This window comes from Mirounga leonina, unplaced genomic scaffold (assembly GCF_011800145.1).
Source record: "Mirounga leonina isolate KUSES-001 unplaced genomic scaffold, KU_Mleo_1.0 Mir_195, whole genome shotgun sequence".
NCBI lineage: Eukaryota > Metazoa > Chordata > Mammalia > Carnivora > Phocidae > Mirounga > Mirounga leonina.
Window position 1 is genome coordinate 665,295 of NW_023270490.1, and position 23,645 is coordinate 688,939.

The 23,645-nt window shown below is 44.6% G+C and overlaps 2 protein-coding genes across 3 annotated transcripts in view; one reads left to right on the forward strand and one right to left on the reverse strand.

Annotated features, from left to right (window-relative positions):
* Positions 1-21,880, forward strand: part of ARFGEF2 (ADP ribosylation factor guanine nucleotide exchange factor 2) — a 93,228-nt gene extending 71,348 nt beyond the window's left edge. For both annotated transcript variants that reach the window (XM_035025357.1, XM_035025356.1), the window contains exons 27-39: positions 724-896; positions 2,969-3,129; positions 4,166-4,296; positions 4,441-4,570; positions 6,680-6,815; positions 8,039-8,177; positions 8,286-8,340; positions 11,729-11,843; positions 14,370-14,500; positions 17,148-17,316; positions 18,596-18,734; positions 20,132-20,249; positions 20,844-21,880. In XM_035025357.1, coding sequence (XP_034881248.1) covers positions 724-896; positions 2,969-3,129; positions 4,166-4,296; positions 4,441-4,570; positions 6,680-6,815; positions 8,039-8,177; positions 8,286-8,340; positions 11,729-11,843; positions 14,370-14,500; positions 17,148-17,316; positions 18,596-18,734; positions 20,132-20,249; positions 20,844-21,020 — 1,774 coding nt within the window. In that variant the 3' untranslated portion in view covers positions 21,021-21,880. The remainder of the gene's footprint in view (positions 1-723; positions 897-2,968; positions 3,130-4,165; positions 4,297-4,440; positions 4,571-6,679; positions 6,816-8,038; positions 8,178-8,285; positions 8,341-11,728; positions 11,844-14,369; positions 14,501-17,147; positions 17,317-18,595; positions 18,735-20,131; positions 20,250-20,843) is intronic.
* Positions 9,680-11,470, reverse strand: LOC118024116 (probable ATP-dependent RNA helicase DDX41). The gene is made up of 2 exons (XM_035025685.1): positions 11,465-11,470; positions 9,680-10,856 (listed from the first exon to the last, which is right to left on the reverse strand). Exons 1-2 carry the CDS (start codon positions 11,468-11,470, stop codon positions 9,900-9,902), a joined length of 963 nt encoding a protein of 320 aa, XP_034881576.1. The 3' UTR covers positions 9,680-9,899.
* Positions 21,881-23,645: the final 1,765 nt, after the last annotated feature.

Genomic DNA, 23,645 nt, shown 5'->3' on the forward strand with positions numbered 1-23,645 from the left:
CCACAGGATCACTTTTTATCTTTGAGCCTATTGTTTTGTGATGCTGAACAGAGGTTCTAGCTCAAGGCATCATGCTGTGTTCAGAATGGGGATACCAGGAAAGGGGCAGAGCCTACCATATGTATTTTTTATAAGACAAAACCAAAACTAGTAGAAACCCCTCCCCTTCCCATTCCCACAGATTTTTCTCTTATGTATAATTAGAACTGGTCATGTAGCTCCCCTGGCTGAAAGGGAGGCTGGGGTATTAAGGGCCTGGCACATGAGACAAAATTGTCATGTTGTCTTGTCCTGTTTATGACTGGCTCCCTGTGGTCAGGCATAATGCTGCCTGCATGAAATCGAAGTTCTGTTATCAAGGAGGTGGGAGGACAGCTGCTGGGAAAGCATCTGACTATCTGCCACAGTGATTGTCTTAATGTTTTTTCTTTTTGTTGTATCTAGTTTTATTTTATTTTTTTTAAATGAATGTGGATTACTGTGTGCTTTTTAAAAATGCAGGTTTTGGGAGGTGCCTGGGTGGCTCAGTCAGTGAAACATCCCACCCTTGATCTCAGCTCAGGTCTTGACCTCAAGGTCGTGACTTCAAGCCCCGTGTTGGGCTCCAAAAATAAAAAATAAAAACGCGGTCTTTTTAATGCACTGCTTCTAAGTGATGCCGTGTTCATTTTTCTTCCCACCATTCAAAGTACAGATGACATGGCTGCCCCATTCTTTCCTTAGGTCTCCAACCATCCGGGACATGGTGATCCGCTGCATCGCGCAGATGGTGAACTCCCAGGCAGCCAACATCCGCTCGGGCTGGAAGAACATCTTTGCAGTGTTCCACCAGGCAGCCTCGGATCATGATGGGAACATTGTGGAGCTGGCCTTCCAGACCACGGGCCACATCGTCAGTAAGTGGCTCTAATGTCCCACCTGCAAGTCTAAAAGGGTGACCACTTTTTCCTGCCTGTTTTACTCTTGTGAAAACACTCCTGGATTGGACATTGGCCTATGAATCATAGGATCTCCCATACCAGGGTTACACCAGTCTACTTTGTCTTGATTGCCACCAATCCCTTCAAAGGACCAGATGCCACTATGCCCTACTGATGTGGATAAATTACTCCCAATAACAGATGGAGCTGAAGTCCCAGTTTGCCTGATACGTGCAGAACGTTCAGTCCCAATAGGGACTGGAACTTTTCTGTCCTGAGAGACATTGCTGGGCTTTTCTGACCCTAAAGGTACTGATGATGGGGCAGGCGAAGGTGCACGAACTCCAGAGGATACTGACTGTGCAGGAGAATCATTTGATGCTGATGAACATGGAGTCAACAAACTAAGTGGGGAAAAATGTTGTCTGTTAAAGTTAGCAGCTGTGGGTGCTCCTCCAAGGGGTGCCCCAGGTCCATACATTTGACCTCCTGAAAGGTTTGAGGCAAAGTTTCTCAAATGTGTAGAAGAAGGTGTTACAGAACCATATGGCGAGTCCATATTGACAATACCTGAGGGACTTGGAGCGGGTCTCTGTAATGGTCTAAAACCTGGAGCTTTAGAAGTATCAGACTGATGTAAAGGATCTGAATTTGGCAAATATGAGGATTTTCCTGATAGCATAGATTCTGGTGTTGACTGAGATGAAACAACAGATCCTCCCCAGAAGGCATGAGCAGAAGTAGGGCTGTTTTCAAACAATGTGCTAAAGGGCCCAAATGGTAAGGGGGCACTGAAATTGGGAGCTGGATGTGCTGAATTTTGACAAGCACTTTGTGTACTTAAGGTTGAAGGTAGCTGGACAGAAGAGGGAACACTGTGAGGTCTTTTCATGTGACTGCAACAGATCATTTTGCACTGGAGCTGGATTCTTGTGAGGGGCAGTTGTGCCGGGAGAGGGTGGTCTAATAGCAGGGGTTTCCATTTTAGGAGCAGGCTGGGAGCATCCCATTTGTGTCTGAGGCATAGGGCAAGTCCCTGGGGCAGTAGAAGGCACCTCCACTGGAGCAGAACTTGTTGCTGCTAAAGGAGGGACGGTCGTTCTAACTTCCGGGGGAGGAACCTGAGACTGCTGAAGAGGTGGTCTTGGCTCCTGAGAAACACATCCCGGAGGTTGTTGCTGAGCAGAATGAACTGATGAACTCCCAGAAGAACTGCTGCTGTTTGAAAGTCTACTGTTTGTTGTTTCTACTACTGGTGGACTACCTGCTTCCTGTTCAGAGGAAATGCCCCTTTATTTGGAGATGCTGTTCCACAATCCAAAGGGCTGTCTTAGGACAGGAACGGCCGGGGAATTCAAGGAGTGTGCTCAGGATCACCGAACCAGGGCTAGAGCTTTGCCCAGTGCTCAGCTTCTATCAGGCAGACCACTGAGGGCCAGCTTCACACAGAGATCATTGTCCTCTCCATTTCCTCAAGCTCCATCCTAAAATAGTTTAAGTTGAAACGGACACCTTGGCATCCTGGTGAAACTTGGTTTTCTCATGGCTTGTCCTCTCTCACTTCCTTAGGGACACTTGTCAGGTAGGGCCTCTTCAGAGAGTCCTTCCCTGACCCCCAGCCTAAGCAACCCCTACTGCCTTCTGTCCCCTCACCCAGCACTCACCCAACCTGAGATTATTTTATATTTTATATTGGTTTAGGCGATTATTGTCTGTTTTGCCCATTGGAGCACGAGTATCGCGAGGCAGGAAATTTAATTGGTCACCTCTGTCCCCAGGGCCCACAACTGTGCTTTGCACATAGTTGGCACTCAGTAAATGATGAATGAATGAGTGAGTGAATGAATATTGGAACTCAGGAACCAGTTTAGCCCAGGCAGTGCCCAATTGATTCATTCCTGAATAATTTAATAAGAAATGCTATCTTCTAGAGATAGTGACATGCTTTTCTTAGATTTTCGCAGAAGTAGTCCCTTCAGGGTGGGGGGTGTTCGATCCCCATTTTTAAATCTCCTGGTCTTATAAAAAACATGGCTTTGTTTCCGCAGCAACTATTTTCCAGCACCATTTCCCTGCAGCCATCGATTCCTTTCAGGACGCTGTGAAGTGCTTGTCAGAGTTTGCCTGCAATGCCGCCTTCCCCGACACGAGCATGGAGGCGATCCGACTCATCCGCTTCTGTGGGAAATATGTCTCCGAGAGGCCTCGGGTACATCATTTCCTCTCCTCCCGCTTGGGCACTGAGGAGAAAAGGAATCGCAAAGAGCGTTCCAGCTACGCTTTTAGAAATGCATGTTTGCCCTAAATGCTGCCCATTGCTGGGGTTCTACCCCTTCTCTCCTTTTGTATGTATGAAATTACTTCTTTTACTCCTACTGAACTTTTACCGGGTATTCTAATTGTTTTTGTAGGAGATGGGTATTTAGCTTTGAATTTTGGCGAAGTTGAAGAAGCTAGACCTTTCTATTTGAAAGAAAACAAACCTCCCTCTTAAGGAAATGACATTTTACCATTGTGACATGGCTGAGAAGTCACATTTTTAAAAATCACCTTTTGCTTTCTCCCAGAAATGTTTGGGGTTTTTCTGTCATGTCTCACCTTTCCAAAGAGGCCCGCTTGGTTTAAAGGACAGTCTCATACTGAAATTGGGTAGAAATAAGCACGTCTAAACTGTGACGGCCGATACAGATCTCTCCTTCAGATCTTTTCTGTGTATTGACTTATTTAGTTTCCACATTAGACCTATGAGATTGGCAATTATGTCCCCATTGTACGGGGGAGTTGACGGAGGTGCAGAGAGAAATGGCCTAGTGTTGGGTAACCAGAGCTGATAAAGAAATTTCATTACAGCGGATAGTACCACGCTTCAAGAGTAGTTACAGATCAAAGGGCTCGAAATCCCAGAGGCAAGGCAGGGAGTGGGGTTTCACATCCAGACTGGAAAGACTTCCAGCTCCTAGCTGCGTGACCTTGAACAGCTGACTTCACGTCCTAGTGCCTAAGTTAACTCAGCAGTGGTCTGCCCACTCAGCTTATTCTAAAACCCACAAAGGTCCGTAGGCATAACTGCTCGCATGCACTTGGGAGAGGCTTGTGTTTGCCTCCTGGAGATTCCCTATCCTGCCCTTGCTGAATGGATGTTGTTAGGAGGGGGAAATGTGTGGGGCCTTAACTTTCGTGTAGTTCCCTTTTAGTTTCTTCCTTTGCTTGCATAGTCTGTATCTGAGAGGTGACTCTCCTGGCAGGTGCTACAAGAATACACAAGCGACGACATGAATGTTGCTCCTGGCGACAGGGTCTGGGTCCGAGGCTGGTTCCCCATCCTGTTTGAGCTCTCCTGCATCATTAACAGATGCAAGCTAGATGTTCGGACAAGGTAACCATGTCCCGGGACGGTGCCCCTTCCGTCACAGAATGAGCCTCGGTCACCTGCTCACCTGACCCCATGCTCTCCCACTCTCCTCTGCTGTTCTTTCCTCCTCACCCCCATCCCCTTCTGCGCCTGTCTTTGTTCCTGCAGAGGACTCACAGTCATGTTCGAGATCATGAAGAGCTATGGCCACACCTTTGAAAAGCACTGGTGGCAGGACCTGTTCAGAATCGTGTTCAGGATTTTTGACAATATGAAACTCCCTGAGCAGCAGTCAGAGGTAGGTGATGACTAACACGGTGCCCTGGATATGGCCGGGGAGGCCTCTCTGCTTTCGTCTCCTGTAGGGTTATGTCATCATCCCCACACAACTCTGACATTTTGAGCCCCTGGAGGTGTGTTTTAAAATGGAAACCCCGGGACAGGGTGCCTGGGTGGCTTAGTCGTTAAGCATCTGCCTTCGGCTCAGGCAGGTCATGATCCCGGGGTCCTGGGATTGAGCCCTGCATCGGGCTCCCTGCTCTGCGGGAAGCCTGCTTCTCCCTCTCCTGCTCCCCCTGCTTGTGTTCCCTCTCTCGCTGTGTCTCTCTCTCTCTGTCAAATAAATAAATAAAATCCTTAAAAAAAAAAAAAAAAAAGGAAACCCCGGGGCACCTGGGTGGCTCAGTCGGTTAAGCCTCTGCCTTTGGCTCAGGTCATGATCCCAGGGTTCTAGGATCGGGCCCCGCGTCCCTCTCCCACTCCCCCTGCTTGTGCTCGCTCTCTCTCAAATAAATAAAATCTCTAAAAAAAATTTTTTTAATGGAAACCCCCTTCCAAGCACTCTTATACCAGAATCAACTAGTGCTAAGAAACTGTCCCCATTTGGGGAAGGGCGAGAGGAAATAAGTCACCATGGCCCACCCGCTTTGCCCTCGGGCATTGTACCTGCCAGTTCAACAGGGCACCTGCTCCTCTCAGTTACTTGGTTTATACCAGCTTCTCAGCAGTCAGTAAAAAAATGGAATGTCTCTGGTCCCTAAAAAAAAAACTCATTAAAAGCATTTTTACGGGCACCTGGCTGGCTCAGTTGGTAGAGTGTGTGACTCTTGATGTCGGGGTTGTGAGTTCGAGCTCCATGTTGGGTGTAGAGATTACTTAAAAGTAAAATCTTTAAAAAAAAGTTTTGGGGTGCCTGGGTGGCTCAGTTCTTTAAGCATCCGATTCTTGGTTTTGGCCCTGCATCGGGCTCTGCATTCATCAAAGAATCTGCTTGGGATTCTTTCCCCTCTCTCTCCCTCCCCCTTTGCTCCTCCCTGCCCCATGAGCACTGTCTCTCTCAAATAAATAAATAAAATCATAAAAATTTTTAATGAAGTTACAGTTGGAGATGACATTGGCAAATATTAGGCCTTTTTTTTTTCTTAAGGAAGTTTGATGCCTCTGGTTATCTTTGTTATTTCTTCCCTAGGGATAGAGGGAAAGGGAGAGGATATTCTTTATCAAGATTTTTAGAGAGAGTCACTTTTTTACCTACTTTTAGGAATACCATTATCTACCCCCCCCGGTATAAAAGCAGTTTAAGTTTAATATGGAATGTTAAGAATATACAGAAAACTCATAATTTTACCATTCAGAAATTAGAGTTAATGTTTTGGCAAATTTCCCTCCGTCTTCTGCCTGGTTAAAATATGGTTGAAGTCACAGTCTTAGATTCAGTCTGCTAATTGTATTTTAAAGTAACTTAAAATTTTCTTCATTATAAAACAAATCAGAGGGGCACCTGGGTGGCTCAGTCAGTTGAGCATCTGACTTTGATTTCGGCTCAGGTCACGATCTCAGGGTCATGAGATGGAGCTGTGAGTCAGACTCCGTGCTCAGCACAGAGTCTGCTTGGGATTCTCTCTCCCTCTCTCTCTCAAAAATAAATAAATAAATCTTTAAAAGAGAAAATCAGAAGACAGAAAAACAAAACATTTGAAAGCCACAGCTTCCACAGGCAACCACTATTAACCCCTTCACATACTGCTTGTGTGTTTTCTTTTTACAAAAATGAAATACCAGGGTCACATGGCTGGCTCAGTCCATAGAGCGTGGGACTCTTTTTGTCATATAGAGGCACTTAATTTAGTTGCCGCCTTGCTGGGTATTTGTATCTGTGTTTTCAGTGTGTAAGTGCCAGTGTGGTGTAAACCTCCTTATTCATAGACCTTCACCCTCAGATCTGTGATTCTTTCCTTAGGGTCCATTCCTGCCAGCCGTGTTCCTGCGTCCGTGGGTGTGAGCATTGAAAAGGCTCTTGACACATACTGCCAGATTTCACACCAGAACAGTTTTGCCCATGATGCAGGAGAGTGCCATCTCCCCACAAGGAGAGTGGCCTCTCAGCATTATCATTTTGTTTTTCCAGAAATCCGAGTGGATGACAACAACTTGCAATCACGCACTCTATGCCATTTGTGATGTGTTCACCCAGTTTTATGAAGCTCTGAATGAAGTGCTTCTGTCTGATGTGTTTGCACAGCTGCAGTGGTGTGTAAAACAAGGTACTCGCTATGCCTCTGGGTGTCATTCTTCTTGACTTAGTTTTTACTGAGAGATTAATTTTTCAATATGTAAAAGCAAGAATGTAATGCGAAGGAGTATGATATATAATTGGTGAAAATGTGTATTTTTACTTAGAGTATCAAAACAATCTCCTCAGGGCGCGTGGGTGGCTCAGTCCTTAAGTCTCTGCCTTTGGCTCAGGTCATGATCCCAGGGTCCTGGGATCAAGCCCCACATTGGGCTCCCTGCTCCACGGGAAGCCTGCTTCTCCCTCTCCCCCTCCCCCTGCTTGTGTTCCCTCTCCCGCTGTGTCTGTCAAATAAACAAAATCTTAAAAAAAAAAAAAACTCCTCAAGCCAGTTTATAAGGCATTTCTTAAAGAAAGGGATGTAATTATTACTATATTTTTAAAGATTTGCCTTTGTATATTATGCTGTTTTTTTCTACTTCTGTCTATATTTGAAGTTTTCTGTAATGTTTTTAAAATGGGGTCAGTATTAACAGCTTCATCAGTGAACATTGTTCATTTGAGTACTTATGTGTAGAGGTAGTGCGTGCTAGGAAAAATGCCCATGTAGCACATTTGACCTGGATTCCATAGATAGTTTTGGCTTAAGACAAAGCTTCAATGTGTTTTTTCAAAAAGTGACTCTGTTTTAGGGCGCCTGGGTGGCTCAGTTGGTTAAGCGACTGCCTTCAGCTCAGGTCATGATCCCAGGGTTCTGGGATCGAGTCCCGCATCGGGCTCCCTGCTCTGCGGGGAGCCTGCTTCTCCCTCCCCCACTCCCCCTGCTTGTGTTCCCTCTCTCGCTGTGTCTCTCTCTGTCAAATAAATAAATAAAATCTTTAAAAAAAAAAAAAAGTGACTCTGTTTTAAAATAAATGGTAAAACAGTCAATACTGGTATGGCAGTGTTCAGGGGAGAAACACTGGTCTAATATTTCCATCCTTTACTAATACATCATATAAGAAGTCAGTTAATTAAGTAGCAAACTGACCTCCTTCCATCCCTAGCAATAAAGCTGTGATAAATAATTTTACCTCTTTATAGCCTACTTAAACAATAAAAGTTTTAATACTGGCTGTATCGTTGCTTCCTTCAATAAGAGCCTGCAGAGCCCCCCATCGTGTCGTCTCCACCTTGCAATATGAAGCATCAGTGCCCTGATGGGAATCAAAACAGCAGTGGAAGTTTCATGATATATGTTGCTTTATTTTGCAGACAATGAGCAGTTGGCTCGGTCAGGTACCAATTGCTTAGAAAACTTAGTAATATCCAACGGGGAGAAATTCAGTCCCGACGTCTGGGATGAGACATGCAGTTGTATGCTGGATATCTTCAAAACAACCATCCCACATGTGTGAGTGTGAATGTGCTTATTGCTGTTTATTTCTGTGCTCAGTAGACATATTAAGACTCCAGTTTGCCTTTCACATGGATCATTTTCCTTCTCTTGTATTCCCTTCAGTTTGCTGACTTGGAGACCTGTAGGAATGGAGGAAGATTCGTCAGAAAAACATTTGGTAGGGTTTTTTGTTGATGTCTTTTCTTTGATCTCGTATTATAGTAAAAAATTAAGGAACCCAAACAGTTTGTGCTTTTCTGATGAGAAATGAATAAAAAAGGTTATAAGATTTAAAAACTAGGGGCGCCTGGCTGGCTTAGTCGGTGGAGCATTCAGCTCTTGATCTCAGGGTCATGAGTTCAAGCCCCACGTTGGGTGTAAAGATGTCTTAAAAAAAAAAAAAAAAAAGAGGGCGCCTGGGTGGCTCAGTTGGTTGGGCGACTGCCTTCGGCTCAGGTCATCATCCTGGAGTCCCTGGATTGAGTCCCATATCGGGCTCCCTGCTCGGCAGGGAGTCTGCTTCTCCCTCTGCCCCTCCCCCCTCTCATGTGCTCTCTCTCATTCTCTCTCTCTCAAATAAATAAATAAAATCTTAAAAAAAAAAAAAAAGAGGGCACCTGGGTGGCTCCGATGGTTAATGCTCAGGTCATGATCCCAGGGTCCTGGGATCGAGTCCCGCATCGGACTCCCTCCTCAGCGGGGAGCCTGCTTCTCCCTCTCCCACCCCCCCTGCTCGTGCTTTCTCTGTTTGTCAAATAAATAAATAAGATCTTGAAAAAGAAAAAAAAAGATTTAAATCTATACATGTTCATTAACATCTTTTTTAGAAAGCACAAAAAATAAGTCACCTCACCCAATAAAAACCATAGTTTACATTTCTAGTTCTTTCTTTGTGTAACGGCACATATCTAACCCACATATGTTTGAAATTCAGGAGCACTTGGCACATAATGTTTTACCTAACAACATGTAAGCATTTTTCAAGATTCTTAAATATTCTCTGAGAGCAGATTTTTTAGTGGCTGTACATTATTGTAATCTATTTAACAAATTCTCCCTTGCTGGACTCTCAGTTCTGGTGTTCTGCTGATAGAAATAATGCCTTGGTATAATTATCCTTATTTATTATCCTCTTAAATAACGAGTGCTTTCCTCTACACCAGTAAGATAATGGTTCTTATTTTCTGTGTGAGGCCACACAGAGAAGTTCTGATTCAAGTCTCACTTTTAAAACCTTGGTGTACAGGGGCTTTGTATTAACGTCTATTCCCAAATAGCCATAAGGCCATTAGATTTTTTTTTTTGAAGATTTTATTTATTTCACAGAGAGAGACAGCAAGAGAGGGAATACAAGCAGGGGGAGTGGGAGAGGGAGAAGTAGGCTTCCTGCCAAGCAGGGAGCCCAATGTGGGGCTCGATCCCAGGACCCTGGGATCATGACCCGAGCCGAAGGCAGACGCTTAACGACTGAGCCACCCAGGCGCCCCAAGGCCATTAGATTTTTTTTTTTTTTTTTTTTTTTTTTTGAGACCAGGGAGGCTTGTGCTTTAATGACAGCTGGGGTAAAGGGGAACAAAAATAGTAATTCTGGGGGACACAGGGAGCAGGCGGCCAGGCCCAGCCTGGCCCAGCCCAGGCCAGCTGGGCCAAAGATGCTGGCTTTTTGTCCAGGGGGCTGGTGTGTGTAGGAGGTGGCTGGAGACTGAGGTCTCTTGGAGACAAGGGATGACAGAGGGCTCAGAAGTCCATGGAACTGTGGGCCAGGTAGTCCTTGCGGCCGATGTTGCTAACCTGCTTGGTCTGCATAGCCTCGAGTTTGGGGCAGTCAGTGATTCGATGGCCCAAGCCCCCACAGAATGCACAGCCACGCTCTCCTCCAATGTCCAGCATGGACTCATCCCCACAGTGCAGCACTTGTAGCACAGGGGGCACCTTCTGCTTAGCCTCCAGCAGCAGGGCTTTCAGGTCCATCAGCACCGACTCGTCACAGGCCTTGTTGATGAAAGTGGTGGCGATGCCTGTGTTTCCTGAGCGCCCGGTACGGCCGATACAGTGCACGTAGTTCTCGATCTCCTCAGGCATGTCATAATTTATGACATGCTGGATGGCAGGGAAGTCCAGGCCCTTGGAGGCTACGTCTGTGGCCACCAGGACGTCCTTCTTGCCCTCCCGGAATGCCTCGATGGCCTTGGTCCGTTCCTCCTGGTCTTTGCCCCCATGGATGGCCACCGCCTCGACCCCCTTGAGCAGCAGGTACTCGTGGATGGCATCCACATCTGCCTTCTTCTCCGCAAAGATGAGCACGGGTGGGGGTGTTTTCTGTAGGCACTCAAGCAGGTATACCATCTTGGCCTCCTCCTTGACATATTCCACCTCCTGGATGACATCCAGGCTGGTGGCCCCAGCGCGGCCCACGTTGATCGTGACCGGCTTTACCAGGGCACTCTTGGCAAAGTTCTGAATCTTCTTAGGCATGGTGGCACTGAAAAGTAGGGTCTGCCGCTGGCCCTTGAAGTAGGAGAAGATGGTGCGGATGTCGCCCTCGAAACCCATGTCAATCATGCGGTCAGCCTCGTCCAGAGCCAGGTAGCGGCAGATGTCTAGGCTGACCATCTTCTGCAGCAAATCCATGAGGCGCCCAGGGGTGGCCACCCCAAGGCCATTAGATTTTAAAAGGCATTTGGGGGCGCCTGGCTGACTCAGAGGAGCATGCAACTCTTTCCTTTTTTTTTTTTTTTTTTTTTTAAGATTTTGTTTATTAGAGAGAGAGCAGAAGCAAGGGGGAGCAGCAGAGGGAGAGGGAGAAGCAGGCTCCCCACTGAGCAGGGAGCCCGATGTGGGACTCAATCCCAGGACCCTGGGATCATGACCTGAGCCAAAGGCAGACACTTAACCAACTGAGCCACCCAGGCACCCCGGAGAATGCAACTCTTAAGCTCAGGGTTGTGAGTTCAAGCCCCACATTGGGTGTGGAGCCTACTTAAAAAAAAAAAAAAAAGGCATTTGGTATATAGCAACTTAAAAAATGAAGCACCTTATTTAAACATTTTTTTGTTTGTTAATTGCCTTCTGTCAACATTTTAAAAAGCTAGCTATCACACTAGAATTTTTGAGCTTGTCCTCATTAATTTGCTACACTTATGTTCTCTGGTTGTTTGGTTGTTTTTTTTTCAAGGAGGCTCCACTCCACGCTGGGCTTGGAGTTCAGACCCTGAGTTGGGGTTTGAACTCATGACCCTGAGATCAACTGAGATCAAGAGTCGATGCTCAACTGGCTGAGCCACCCAGGCGCCCCATGTCACATTCATTGTTAAATCATAATATATAAAGAAATACCTTCTAAGTAGGAATAAGAAAATGTGAAATTTTAATGGGAGGGAGAAAATACGTGACCTTAGTAATCTCTCCTATGTAGCCTCATTAAGCAGGCAGTATAATTTTACTTCAAGCTAAGCAAAGCGCTTAAATTCAGGTTGGCCCCCAGTGTCAAAACAGGTGCATATCTGCCCAGGTACTGAATTGTGGATAAAGAAAGTGAACATTGTATTTCTCTGGGTTGCTTGTAGGATGTGGATCTGGACCGCCAGTCTCTAAGCAGCATAGATAAAAACGCCTCTGAGAGAGGCCAGAGCCAACTCTCTAACCCAACCGATGACAGCTGGAAAGGTAGACCATATGCAAGTAAGGCCGCTTTTTTTAGTTGTTTTCATTTATTTATTTTAAATAGGTAACACGCTTACGTATTCAAACATTCAGAAGGTACAAAAGGTGAACATGATAAGCCTTTCTTCCACCCCGTGCCTCAGTCTGCCAGTCCCTTCTTTGTGGCAGCTTGTGTCACCAGTTTCTTGTGTGCATTTCCGACTGTTATCCGTATGCAAGAAAGAGCATAATATCCATAAACACATGTGCGTGTGCGCGCATGAATTCCCCGTCCTTTTTATACAAATTACAGAATACTATGTGTATTCTTTTTTCACTTAGTGTATTTTTGAGACCATTCAAAATCAGTACCTAAAAAGCTTTCACATTCTTTTATACTATTTATTATATGTCATCCCAGGATATAGATGTACTATTATTTGCTTAATTGGGTTCCTACTAATGGACGTTTATATTATTCCCCATCTTTTTCTGTTACAAACAGTACTACATTGAATGACCTAATAATGTGTGTCATTCACGAGTTTATCTATATAATAAATTCCTAGCAGTAGGACTGCTGGGTGAAGTGCACTTGCCATTTTGACAGATAATTACAGATTCCTGTTTACATGATCCTCAGGAACACATAGGTGATACTTCCTATCTTTGGAGTAGTTTTAATTTGCAGTTTTCTAATTATGAGTGAAACTGAGAAGTTTTTCATGTGTTTAAGAACCTTTCTATTTTTTCATCATCTCTTCAAATCGTTCCTCATTTTATATTGGCTGTTAGTCTTTTTATTGGTTTGGAGGAGCTTTTCATGTGTTAGAGATCCCTTTTCTCTTTTATCAGTTGGTCAGCGTTACTTGTGGTCATGTTTTACTGTCACTTTAAAAACCAGGTTTAACAGTCACTATGAGGCAGGCAGTGCACTGTGTGTTTCATGTGTGTGATCTCGTGTAATCATCCCTCTAGCCCTTTGAGGAGGTACTGTTTACATTTGCGTGTCCTGGGACCGAGACGGATAATGTGACTTGCCACTGTGCAGTAGCGTTGGGATTCAGACACACTTTCAGCTGACTGAGAGACTGGAACATTCCTGGTTTTGTGGTCTGGTCTCTTTCCAGCTGTGGCCCTGTTGTTTTTCTTCAGACACGCCAGGCTTTTGGTGTCGACACTGCCGTGTATTAGACACAGCCACGTGTGGCCACCAACTATCTTTGAAGGCACAAAACATAACCACCCTTGGAATCCATTAAAAAGGCACCATGTTGGACACTCACACGCCGTTCCTCAGTATCTGCAGCATAACCAGGGTCTCTCAGGGGCCAGTGAGCAAGGTCTGCTGCCTCATCAGCTCCAGATAAAGGTTTGGCTTGGGTGGGAGTGTACACGTACGGTTCTTTAAATAGAGCCACTCTTGGTGCAGCAAGAGGTTTGTGCTCTGAGAGGGGCCTGGAGCTTGAGACCCCTGCCCTTCCTCCTGGGAGCATGCTCCCACTTGCCCAGAGCAGCCCGCCCTGTGGGCATCAGCTCAGTGAGTGGGCAGTAGGCACATTCGCACACCACTTGGACCGTTTCTTCCCTTGTCATTTGTGGTCCAAGGTGACGTCACTAAATTGGCATAAATTAAATGTACATGTGCTGCAACTCCACCATATTCTTTAATTAAAACATTCTACATGGAGAATTTATATAAATTCACACACACACACACACACACACACACACAAAATTTCACAGTCACTTTCCAAAACTTGAAGATGATCCATCCTCCTTGTTTGCCATCACTAAACACTCATCTAATGATTTCAACATTCTGATTCTATAACAATAGGTTGAAAAAGGAATCTCTACTTTCGTTATAGTCAAATCAGTCACCAGTGAAGTGCCCAACGCGGGCTGCCGCCCCTGCGCCCAGGGAGTGAGAAGACAAAGATGGAGGGAAGAGATATTAGCCAGAGTCTAGTCAGTAGGCAGAAATCACACCAATAATTTGAACAGAGAAGATTCTTGAGGGAACCAGAAGCAGATACACCTCCAGAGCAGACAGAAAGCGATTGGGAACTAAGAACGGAAAAGAGCCCCATCCCCTCAAGACTGACAGCCAACCACTTTGGAGAGTCTGGCTGCTGCAGGAACCTGGGCCTGGAGTGCTTAGGGCACAGTCCGGAGCTGTCTGTAGGAGTCCCTGCAGGTGGCAGAGAAGCTTGTTGGGAGATAGGGTCCCTGCATAGCTGACTCCTCCCCTCAGGTCTTTGCTCAGGTATCACATTTGCAGAGAGCCCTTTCCTGACCCGCTTGTTTGAACTTGCAACCCCAGCCCGACACCATCTCTACCTCATCCCTATTCTTACCTTTGTCATCGTCATTTGACATATTGTACCTTAGACTTAAATATCCTGTTTATTGTCTGTCTCTGCCGTGGGGTTTTTGTCCAGCTTATTCGCTCTTCTGCCACAGCATCAAGAACCGTGCCTGAAACATAGTAGGAGCTCTGGGAATACTTAATTCAACACTGGCTGGATCATTATTAGGGTTAATCTTTATCATCTAATATAGATCAGAAACTGTTTGCCAGCCTCCTCATCAAGTGTGTGGTCCAGTTGGAATTGATACAGACCATCGACAACATCGTGTTCTACCCTGCAACAAGCAAAAAGGAAGATGCAGAACACATGGTTGCTGCCCAGGTAATAAGACCAGCTTCGAGAAGGACGTCCTTTTGTGCGGGGACGTTGCTCAGATACAGTGCTGTGCTGGAGCCAGCTTGAAGTGGCACGCAGCTCCCCAGCCCTTCCTCCAGTCATGGCATATTGGTGGCTTGAGAAATTGGCTGTGATATTTATACCACGGAAATCAGCAAACACTAAAAATCAGGGCTTTTTTTTCTTTTTTCTTTTCTTTAAATTTCCCAGAAAGCCAATTTACCAGCATCCTACTGTTGGCATGCCAGCCCCACCTTGGGTGCTTTGGAAAAAGAGTGTTATTAATCAGGGGGATTATCCCTCATAATTGGTGTACAATTTAACCATAAATAACAGAAAACTATATGGATAAAGATACCAGTTTTTCCTTTAAAGTTTACTTTGTACGTACAGCCTTTTGTATAATATGTTATTCTTGGAGACGGAGGATTGAGTATCCAAAAGTTGGACAGTAACATTACACCATAGGTTGTAAATGTAAGTGCTTCAGGGGCCAGCAGATCCTGTGAATGAGTGTTCAGATTTTTGTATATTCACAAGAGTTGTGCAAACCTCACCCCTGTTTAATTCCAGAATATTTTTATCATTGCCAAAGTGAATGCCCTCATAATTAGCAGTCACTCCCCCTTCCCTCTTCAGCCCAGCCCTTGACAACCACTAATCTACTTTCCGTCTCTATGGATTTGCCTAATCTGGATATTTCATATTTAATAGAATCATATAATATGTGAGCTTTTGTGTCTGGCTTCTTTCACTTAGCATAATGTTTTCCAAGTTCATCCACATTGTAGCCTGTATATGTAGCATGTAACATCCATGTTGTTACATATGTGTGGATGTGTGTTCATATATAAAGTAATATTCCATTGTAAGGCTGTACCACTATTTTGTTCATCCAGTCATCCATTGACAGACATTTAGGTTGTTCCCATTGTCTGGCTATGGTAAATAACACTGATGTGAACATTTGTATACAAGTTTTTATGTGGACATGTTTTTAATTCTCTGGAACACGTACATAGGAGTGGAATTGCTGGGTCATATGTTAACTCTGTGCCTTCCTTTTTGAGGAATTGCCAGACTGTCTTCTAGAACAGCTAGCCTATTTTACCTTCCCAGCAACAATGGATGAAGTCTCTAGTTTCTCCACATCTTCATCAATAGTTGTTATTGTCTTTTTTTTCTTTTTTTTTTTTTAATTGTCACAGTCATCCCAGTGGGTGAGAAGTGGTATCTCACTGTGGTGTTGGTTTCTGTTTCCCTAGTGATGTTGAGCATCTTCTGTATTTATTGGCTATTTGTGTATCTTTGGAGAGATGCTATTCAAATCCTTTGCTCATTTTTAAATTGGATATTTTAACTTTCTAACATTGAATCGTAAGAGTTTTTATATATTCTGGATACTAGTTCCTTATCAGATACATGATTTACAACTATTTTCTTCTATTCTGTGTATTGTCTTTCCAGTTTCTTGATGGTGGCCTGTGAAGCACAAAAGCTTTTAGTTTTAATGAAGTCTGAGCTACTATTTTTAGGAGTTTCATAATTTTAGCTTTTACGTGTAGGTCTGTGATCCATTTTTTAGTTCATTTTGTGTTCATTTTGCTTAGTTCATTTACCTTTATTGTTTTGCCCGTGGATATCCAGTTGTCCCAGCACCATTTATTGTAGAGGCTGTTTTTACCCCAGTGAATTGTTCTGGCACCCATGTTGGAAATCACTTGACCCTAAATATAAGGATTTATCTCTGGGCTCTCAGTTCTGTTCCACTGACCTATATGTCCATCTTTATGCCAGTACCACAGTGTCTTGAATGAAATTGGAAGTATGAGTCTTCTAACTTTGTGCTGCTTTTATCAACATTGTTTTGACTATTCTCTGTTACTTGTGCTTCCATATGAATTTTAGGACCAACTTGTCAATTTCTGCAAAGTAGTAATCTGGGATTTTGATAAGGATTGCACTGGATCTATAGATCAATTTGGGGAATATTGCAAACTCTACTTTTTTTTGTGATCTCTGGTTTAAAAGAAGGATAGTTCCATTCCTAGAAGGCTCAACAAATAGAAAATCCCTAAGTATGTCTTCCATTTTAGGCAACATGTTCAATAAAAATTTCTAGCATTTTATACCTATTTTTATATTTTTTTCCCTTCACATTTGAAAACACAGTTGTTGAGCTTAACTATGTTCATTCATCACCTGGTGAAGCTAAAGATGCCACTCAGGCTTCACTTGGCAGTTTCTGTCTTTCATAGTATGTTGTGAGACTCACACCTTCTATCACATAGAATACAGTTTGACTTTCTCGTTTTCTAATTTCGTTATAAAATATAAAGAGAGGACAGTGCAGTCCTGTAGTGAAATAACTGGAGAAGCACATGCTCATGTTCATGCAACGAAGGCAGTCCTGACAAAACAGAAAAATGGGCCCGCAAAGCCTGATGTCAGGCAGGAGCTGGGCATAATTCTTCCCCTGGCCGGTGAGCAGAGTCTAACGGAGAAATGTTCAGAGTGGTGAGGAATGAAGTGTGTGATTCTCAGACAGAGGATGACTTCTGGCAAGTGAGGACTGCCTCGATGTCCAGAACCAGCCCATCCTCACGTAGCTCTCCCACCCTCCCCTCTCTAGCAAGACACGCTGGATGCAGATATCCACATAGAGACGGAGGATCAGGGCATGTACAAGTGCATGTCTTCCCAGCACCTGTTCAAGCTGCTGGACTGCTTGCAGGAGTCCCACTCATTCTCAAAGGCCTTCAACTCCAATTACGAGCAACGGACTGTCCTGTGGAGAGCAGGTAAGGCTACACAGCAGCTAGGACAGGCAGCCGCACTGGTCACCATCCTAAAATATTAAAGCCTTTGGGAAACTCCTGATATTTTACACTTAGCTGGAATAACTCGCCAGATATTTTCATGCTTGAGGGGAAAAGAAGGACATGCTGGATACATTCCATCCCAGTACCAGGAATATTGCCTGGCACATGGGAGATTTTCAGGAAGTATTTGATGGAAAAATGAATTGATAGATAGAGCCCTGAACTGATCTAGCAAACCAAGACATTTTACATTACGTTACAATTGTGTAGTTGGGGCGCCTGGGTGGCTTAGTTGGGTAGCATCTGCCTTCGGCTCAGGTCATGATCCCAGCATCCTGGGACCCAGCCCTGCATCGGGCTCCCTGCTCAGGCGGAAGCCTGCTTCTCCCTCTCCCACTCCCCCTGCTTGTGTTCCCTCTCATGTTGTCTCTCTCTCTCTCTGTTAAATAATAAAATATTTTAAATAAATAAAATTGTGTAGTTAAATATGATATAAAAATTGTGGTAGTCCTGGAGAAACAGAAAGCATTCATACATTTGCTGAGGCTTTTAGGGGTTCTCTCTCTTTACCACCTCCAAAAATACATACATAAACCCTGGAGGTAAGTGATATATGCAAGGTGACAGTGGGAGTCTCATTTTGTGAACTTTGCACAAAAGTGATACTTTATATAATTTTTGTATTGTTACCATTGCTGGGTAACCATTAATTTTCTTCCCAAATGCTATTTTAATCCACAGTTTCATAATGTCATTTTTCTTTATGGCTTTAACATGTCTAGATGTTTGTTTGTTGTTTTTTTTTTTTAAGATTTTATTTATTTATTTGACAGAGAGAGAGACCGTGAGAGAGGGAACACAAGCAGGGGGAGTGGGAGAGGGAGAAGCAGGCTTCCCGCGGAGCAGGGAGCCCGATGCGGAACTCGATCCCAGGACCCTGGGATCATGACCTGAGCCGAAGGCAGACGCTTAACTGACTGAGCCACCCGGGCACCCCATGTCTAGATGTTTTATGCCTTTGCCTGTGATAAGGTTTTGCTTGTGAGAGTGGTTTACACATCTCTGTGGCTGATTAGTACTGCTTTGTTTAAGAAAATGTGATTAAGAGTAATGTTATATGTCAATTATACTTCACTTGAAAAAAAGAATGTGAAATATTTCTTTCAGTGTTCCCTAAAGTAACTAGATTAGGTTCCTGCATGATTTCTCAGCATTATCCTAGAAGTGTGCGTTGTTTACATGACTGTCTAATCTCTAGGTTTTAAGGGCAAATCTAAACCTAATCTTCTAAAACAAGAAACCAGCAGCCTGGCCTGTTGTTTGAGGATCCTGTTTCGGATGTATGTCGACGAGAACCGCAGAGATTCCTGGGAGGAAATACAGCAGCGACTTTTAACGTAAGAAGATTGGTTTCTTTTTTTTTTTTTTTTAAGATTTTTTATTTATTCATTTGACAGAGATAGACACAGGGAGAGAGGGAACACAAGCAGGGGGAGTGGGAGAGGGAGAAGCAGGCCTCCCGCAGAGCGAGGAGCGCGATGCGGGGCTCGATCCCAGGACTCTGAGATCATGACCTGAGCCGAAGGCAGATGCTTAACGACTGAGCCACCCAGGCGCCCCAGAAGATTGGTTTCTGATTAAATGTCTTATCCATAAAACACAAAATGCATCACAGTAATACTGTGAATTGAAACGAATAAGAGAAAAATACCTATGTGCTGACACTCTCACAAGCTGCTTTCCTTTTTGCTTCTTCCTTCTATTTGCTGACACTTGTATTTCACTTTTCTTAATGCCCTGAATAGGGCAGGACCTCATTTCTTTCAGAAGTTTCTTAAGGCACAGAAACACGGACAGTAAAAAGTCCTGAGAGCTCAGAATCAGCAGGCCTGGAGTGAAGTCCCTTTAGGGTGATGTCGGCTCTAACCTCCAACCCTCTCTCCTTCCCAAGAGGAATGTATTGGAATCATGTGGATTACCAGGGTGTCCTGACTTGGATTATGCAGAAATGCAGCAATGGGGAGACAGTGGGATGGCATGGAGAGAGCCTCAGACAGAAAAGTGATCTTCGCCACCCAGCTCCCTGTGAGCAAGATGCTATGCCTAAGCTCTTTTCACTCTTTCAAGACTTAAAACCATTAACATGCAGTGTTGACAGCCATGTGATAAGACATGCACTCTCCTGCACTGCTAGTAGGAGTGTACAGGGAGGGGATTTTTCCGGAAAGCAGGTGGCATTAAAATCAGGAGCCTTAAAATGTTCAGTTTCTCTCTTTTGACACAGTAATCCCACTGGTATGGAATCTACTTAAGAAAATGTCTTAAGGGGCACCTGGGTGGCTCAGTTGGTGGAGGATGCAGCTCTCCATCTCAGGGTCGTGAGTTTCAGTCCCTGCGTTTCAGCCCCACGTTGAGGGTGGAGATTACTTTAAAAGAAGAAAAAGTAGCAATCCTATGTGACAGGAGAAGAGAGAGAAAGGCAGTGTGTAGTCAACTCTGGATGATCGGCTCTGTGTTCATTGTGTGGCAAACGCTGACTGGGCCCAAAGCTGTGAGCAGGCCCTGGGCTAAGCAAACATTCAACACGCTGGTTTCATTTAAACTTCACAGCAACGCCCTGGGTTTGGTACAATTATTTATCCCTGTTTTACAGTCGAGGAAACTGAGACTTAGTGATTTGCTCCAGATGGCATAGTACTTATTTATTTGTTGCAAGAACAAAGAGTTCTTCACTGCAGTAGAATGAGAGAGGTTAATGTGTTTGACGTGTCTCCCCCTCTCTTGATTTGTCTAGCGTGTGCAGTGAGGCCCTTGCCTATTTCATCACAGTGAATTCTGAGAGCCATCGGGAGGCCTGGACAAGTCTTCTGTTGTTACTTCTAACAAAAACCCTCAAAATAAACGATGAAAAGGTAAAACCAGGAAACTCTAATGTCCCCACTAGGACCTAGGTTTGGGTTCCTTTTTACTCCATTTAAAGTAACGATTTCCTCATTTCTTCCAAGGATGGTTACATAACTAGCACCATTCTAGATTCATTAGAGGACAGTTCATTCATTACAGACAAGGATGCCGTAGCATACTAGGGCGCTCTCTCTCTCTCTCTCTCTCTCTCTCTCTCTCTCTCTCTCTCTAAGAACCCCGGTTGAGAAAGGCTGATGTTGAAACCACGCACGTAGTAGTTAAACTGCTGCAGGGGTTTTGAGGCAGCTGTGTTGGAGAAGAGGGTCCAGATAGTGAAACCCTGGTTCAGAAGGGGAATCTGCTTTGCTAAAATGAACGTTGACTTTGGTAGCAAAGCCGTCCCCAAGGAATTTGTGTTTGGAGTTAAACATAACTAAAAGACATTCTAATTTGCAAATTTTTCCTACCAACTTTTTAAACAGCAAGTAAAAGCACCAATATTGCAAGAAGTTCCAGGGTGAGATGAACTCTTTTGAGAAACTAGTGCCAGAAAAAGTAGCTCCCTGTCTAATTTGATCTCTCCCCTTCTCTCCCACCTCAAGTTTAAAGCACACGCTTCTATGTACTACCCCTACTTGTGTGAGATTATGCAGTTTGACCTGATTCCTGAGCTCCGAGCAGTTCTGCGCAAGTTCTTCCTGCGGATAGGTGTTGTCTATAAGATATGGATTCCGGAAGAGCCATCACAGGTACCAGGGACACTGTCCCCAGCATGGTAGCCCTGGCCCCTGTGGGCCCCTGCTGCAGCTCTGCAGAACGTTCACCACGCCACCTCTGCCTGGCACATCTCGTGGAGGATCAGATCATAGAAACAGGGAGTCGGCATCTGGGAGCTCAGAATGGCCTGGAGGAAGCTGGCCTCGACGAGGGTCCCACAGTCCCTGGCTGAGACGTTGTGCTGTTTCATTAAAGTGTTGCATACCCAGTTAACACAGTAGGTGGGGAGTCTGTTTCATCTCTGTCATTCCGTCTTCCTGACTAAACTGTCAAGCCTGTCGCCACACATGCGCCATTTCCTAGCAGAGTCCCATGATTGGCTGTATGCGTTCTGTCGGAGGAAGTTGCTTTCCTTGCAAATACTGAGCATAGCTGTAGAGGTTCGTGATTATTAGAGAGTATGTTAATAAAATTTCTTGTAACGGCTAAATGCCGCCTAAAATATGCTGGACTTTTTGTTGTCGTTTGAGTGTGTTGGAGAATTTTGAGTGTTTTTGTGAGTCAGCTGTAGTTAGATTAGTTTGGAGAAAGTTAGTGGGAAAAAGCATTGTTTTTGTTTTGTTTTGTTAATGTCTGAGTGATTTTTAAAGTACTTTATGAAAAGCTACTATTGAAGATTTCATTGAAAGCAGAGTTTAGTAATAAGTTAGAATTAAGAGCTTGCAAGGTTAAAAAATAAAAAAAGGTAGTGCTTCCTGGCTCTCCCTGTTTTAGTAACCTGGGGAGAAAAAGTCTATAGGAAAAAGTAAAAAATGTAATGAAGACGGTTAGCCTTCCTTGGAAAGTAAGTATTTGTGGATGGGTATGAAAATTTCCAGAATACGTTGTCCATCTCACACCCTCTGAAATCTAATATATGAAGTAGTAACAAAAATGAAGTAATTTAACAGAGTTAATTTATATTTGAGTAAACCTTTTATTTTTACCTCAGAATAGTGAGTTTAGTGTCCCTGCTTTGCACAGTCTCCGTTCAAGGGCCCTCCAGAGAGGGATGGCGGCTGTGCGGGAGAAGGGCCGACTGCGAAACTCCTCAGCCACACGTCACGAGTCCTTGATCCAGAGTCGGCCTGTGCTGTGGTGGGGCCAGCACAGCTGAACTGTGACCGTGGCGGGAGATGGCCTGTGCCCAGGTGCTGCCATGAACTCGAGCCTCAGAGCTGCATTCTTTGGAAGGGTTGGATTCTGGGGGCCCTTATTGTGTTAATAAAGGTGCCGTAGTCTTAACTGCAATTAGAACTGAATCCTGATGCAGCGGCTTATGTAAAGGATTGCAACAAACAGGGCCTGACGCCTGCAAGCAGTCTGTTTCGAAGCTTGATTTATTCTGAGTCGGTGAGAGAGAGAACACGAACACACGCTTCACTCCGCCCCCTCACTCAGGGCTCCCCGAGAGCCGCCCTCAGCAGTAAAACCAGTGTTACACGGAGTCATTAACACATTCAGACTTCTGCCTATGCCCTTCAGTCCTGGAAATTGGGTTGCATGGGTGTCAACTCTGGTGCCTTAGAAGTTAGCAAGTTGGGAACCTATCTAAAATCGGGTATTTTTTCTTTATAGAGAAGGATTTCTGGTGCTTTTGTTTCCTAAGAAACCAATTTCTTAAATTTGTTTGTTTTTAACAGCTTTGAGGAATGTTTGGTTTGGGCCAGCGGTACTCTATTTTTTGTTCTTTCCCCCAAAGTATTTTAATTTCTCTACCAAAGAAAAAAAGAGCCGGTTTAGGTTTTTATGTTACTTACATACATATTAGAGAAGAGGAGCTATATAATTTAGGAGGAAGGGACCACGGGCGAGTTATTTTATTGTGAATGGAAAACGTCAGCACCTTTGACTTACCTTGTCCTGGAACGCATTCCGTCTTTGTGCTGCAGCCGAGACTCCTTCCCTGGGACGGTGGTCGGCCACAGCCTCAACAAGTCCGTGCTCTCCATCCACATTTGTCCTGATGGCACGCGCAGGAATGTGCCGCGTGTCCCCGACTGGAGACTTTTCCTTTCCTTCTGAGGCTCTCCTGTGCCGTTTTCTTCAACGGTGACCCCGCCGCCTCTTGCAGAGCGGGAAGTGTGTGCGCGCCTTTTGTTCCGTGCCCAAACGTTCAGCTTTGCCTTTTGCTTTGTTTTGTTTTGTTTTTAACTTTGTCTTCTAAAAGCTTGGATTTTCTGAACGAGGCATTTGAATCGTACCGGCATGGACCTTTTAAAAACCGGGATGTCAAACCATTTGGGGTAAATTTTTCTTGCCGGTGGGGCCCGTGACATACAGAGGAATTCCTTACCTCTACTAATAAGCCATTCAGCCTAAATTCTACTTTGTGAATAAATCTATTCTATCTCATGGTAAACGTGGCTCGTGCCACTCAAAAACTAGTGGGAAGAGTATGTGTGACTGCAGCCCCGGGCCAGGACGCCATTCACGAACAAAGTGAGAGAAGATGGAGCATTTCCAAGGCCTTATTTCTTTGTCAGGATGCTTTAAGTGTGATTATATGTGCTGGGTCTCTAGAGAAGTTTTTGTTTCAACACTGCTACTTTGAGCAATTTTGTTTTTCTGCACTGTCCTTGAGGGAAATCACCAGCTCTGGCATCTTAACAACAAACGGTGGATGGGAAATCTGTTTCTAATATGCA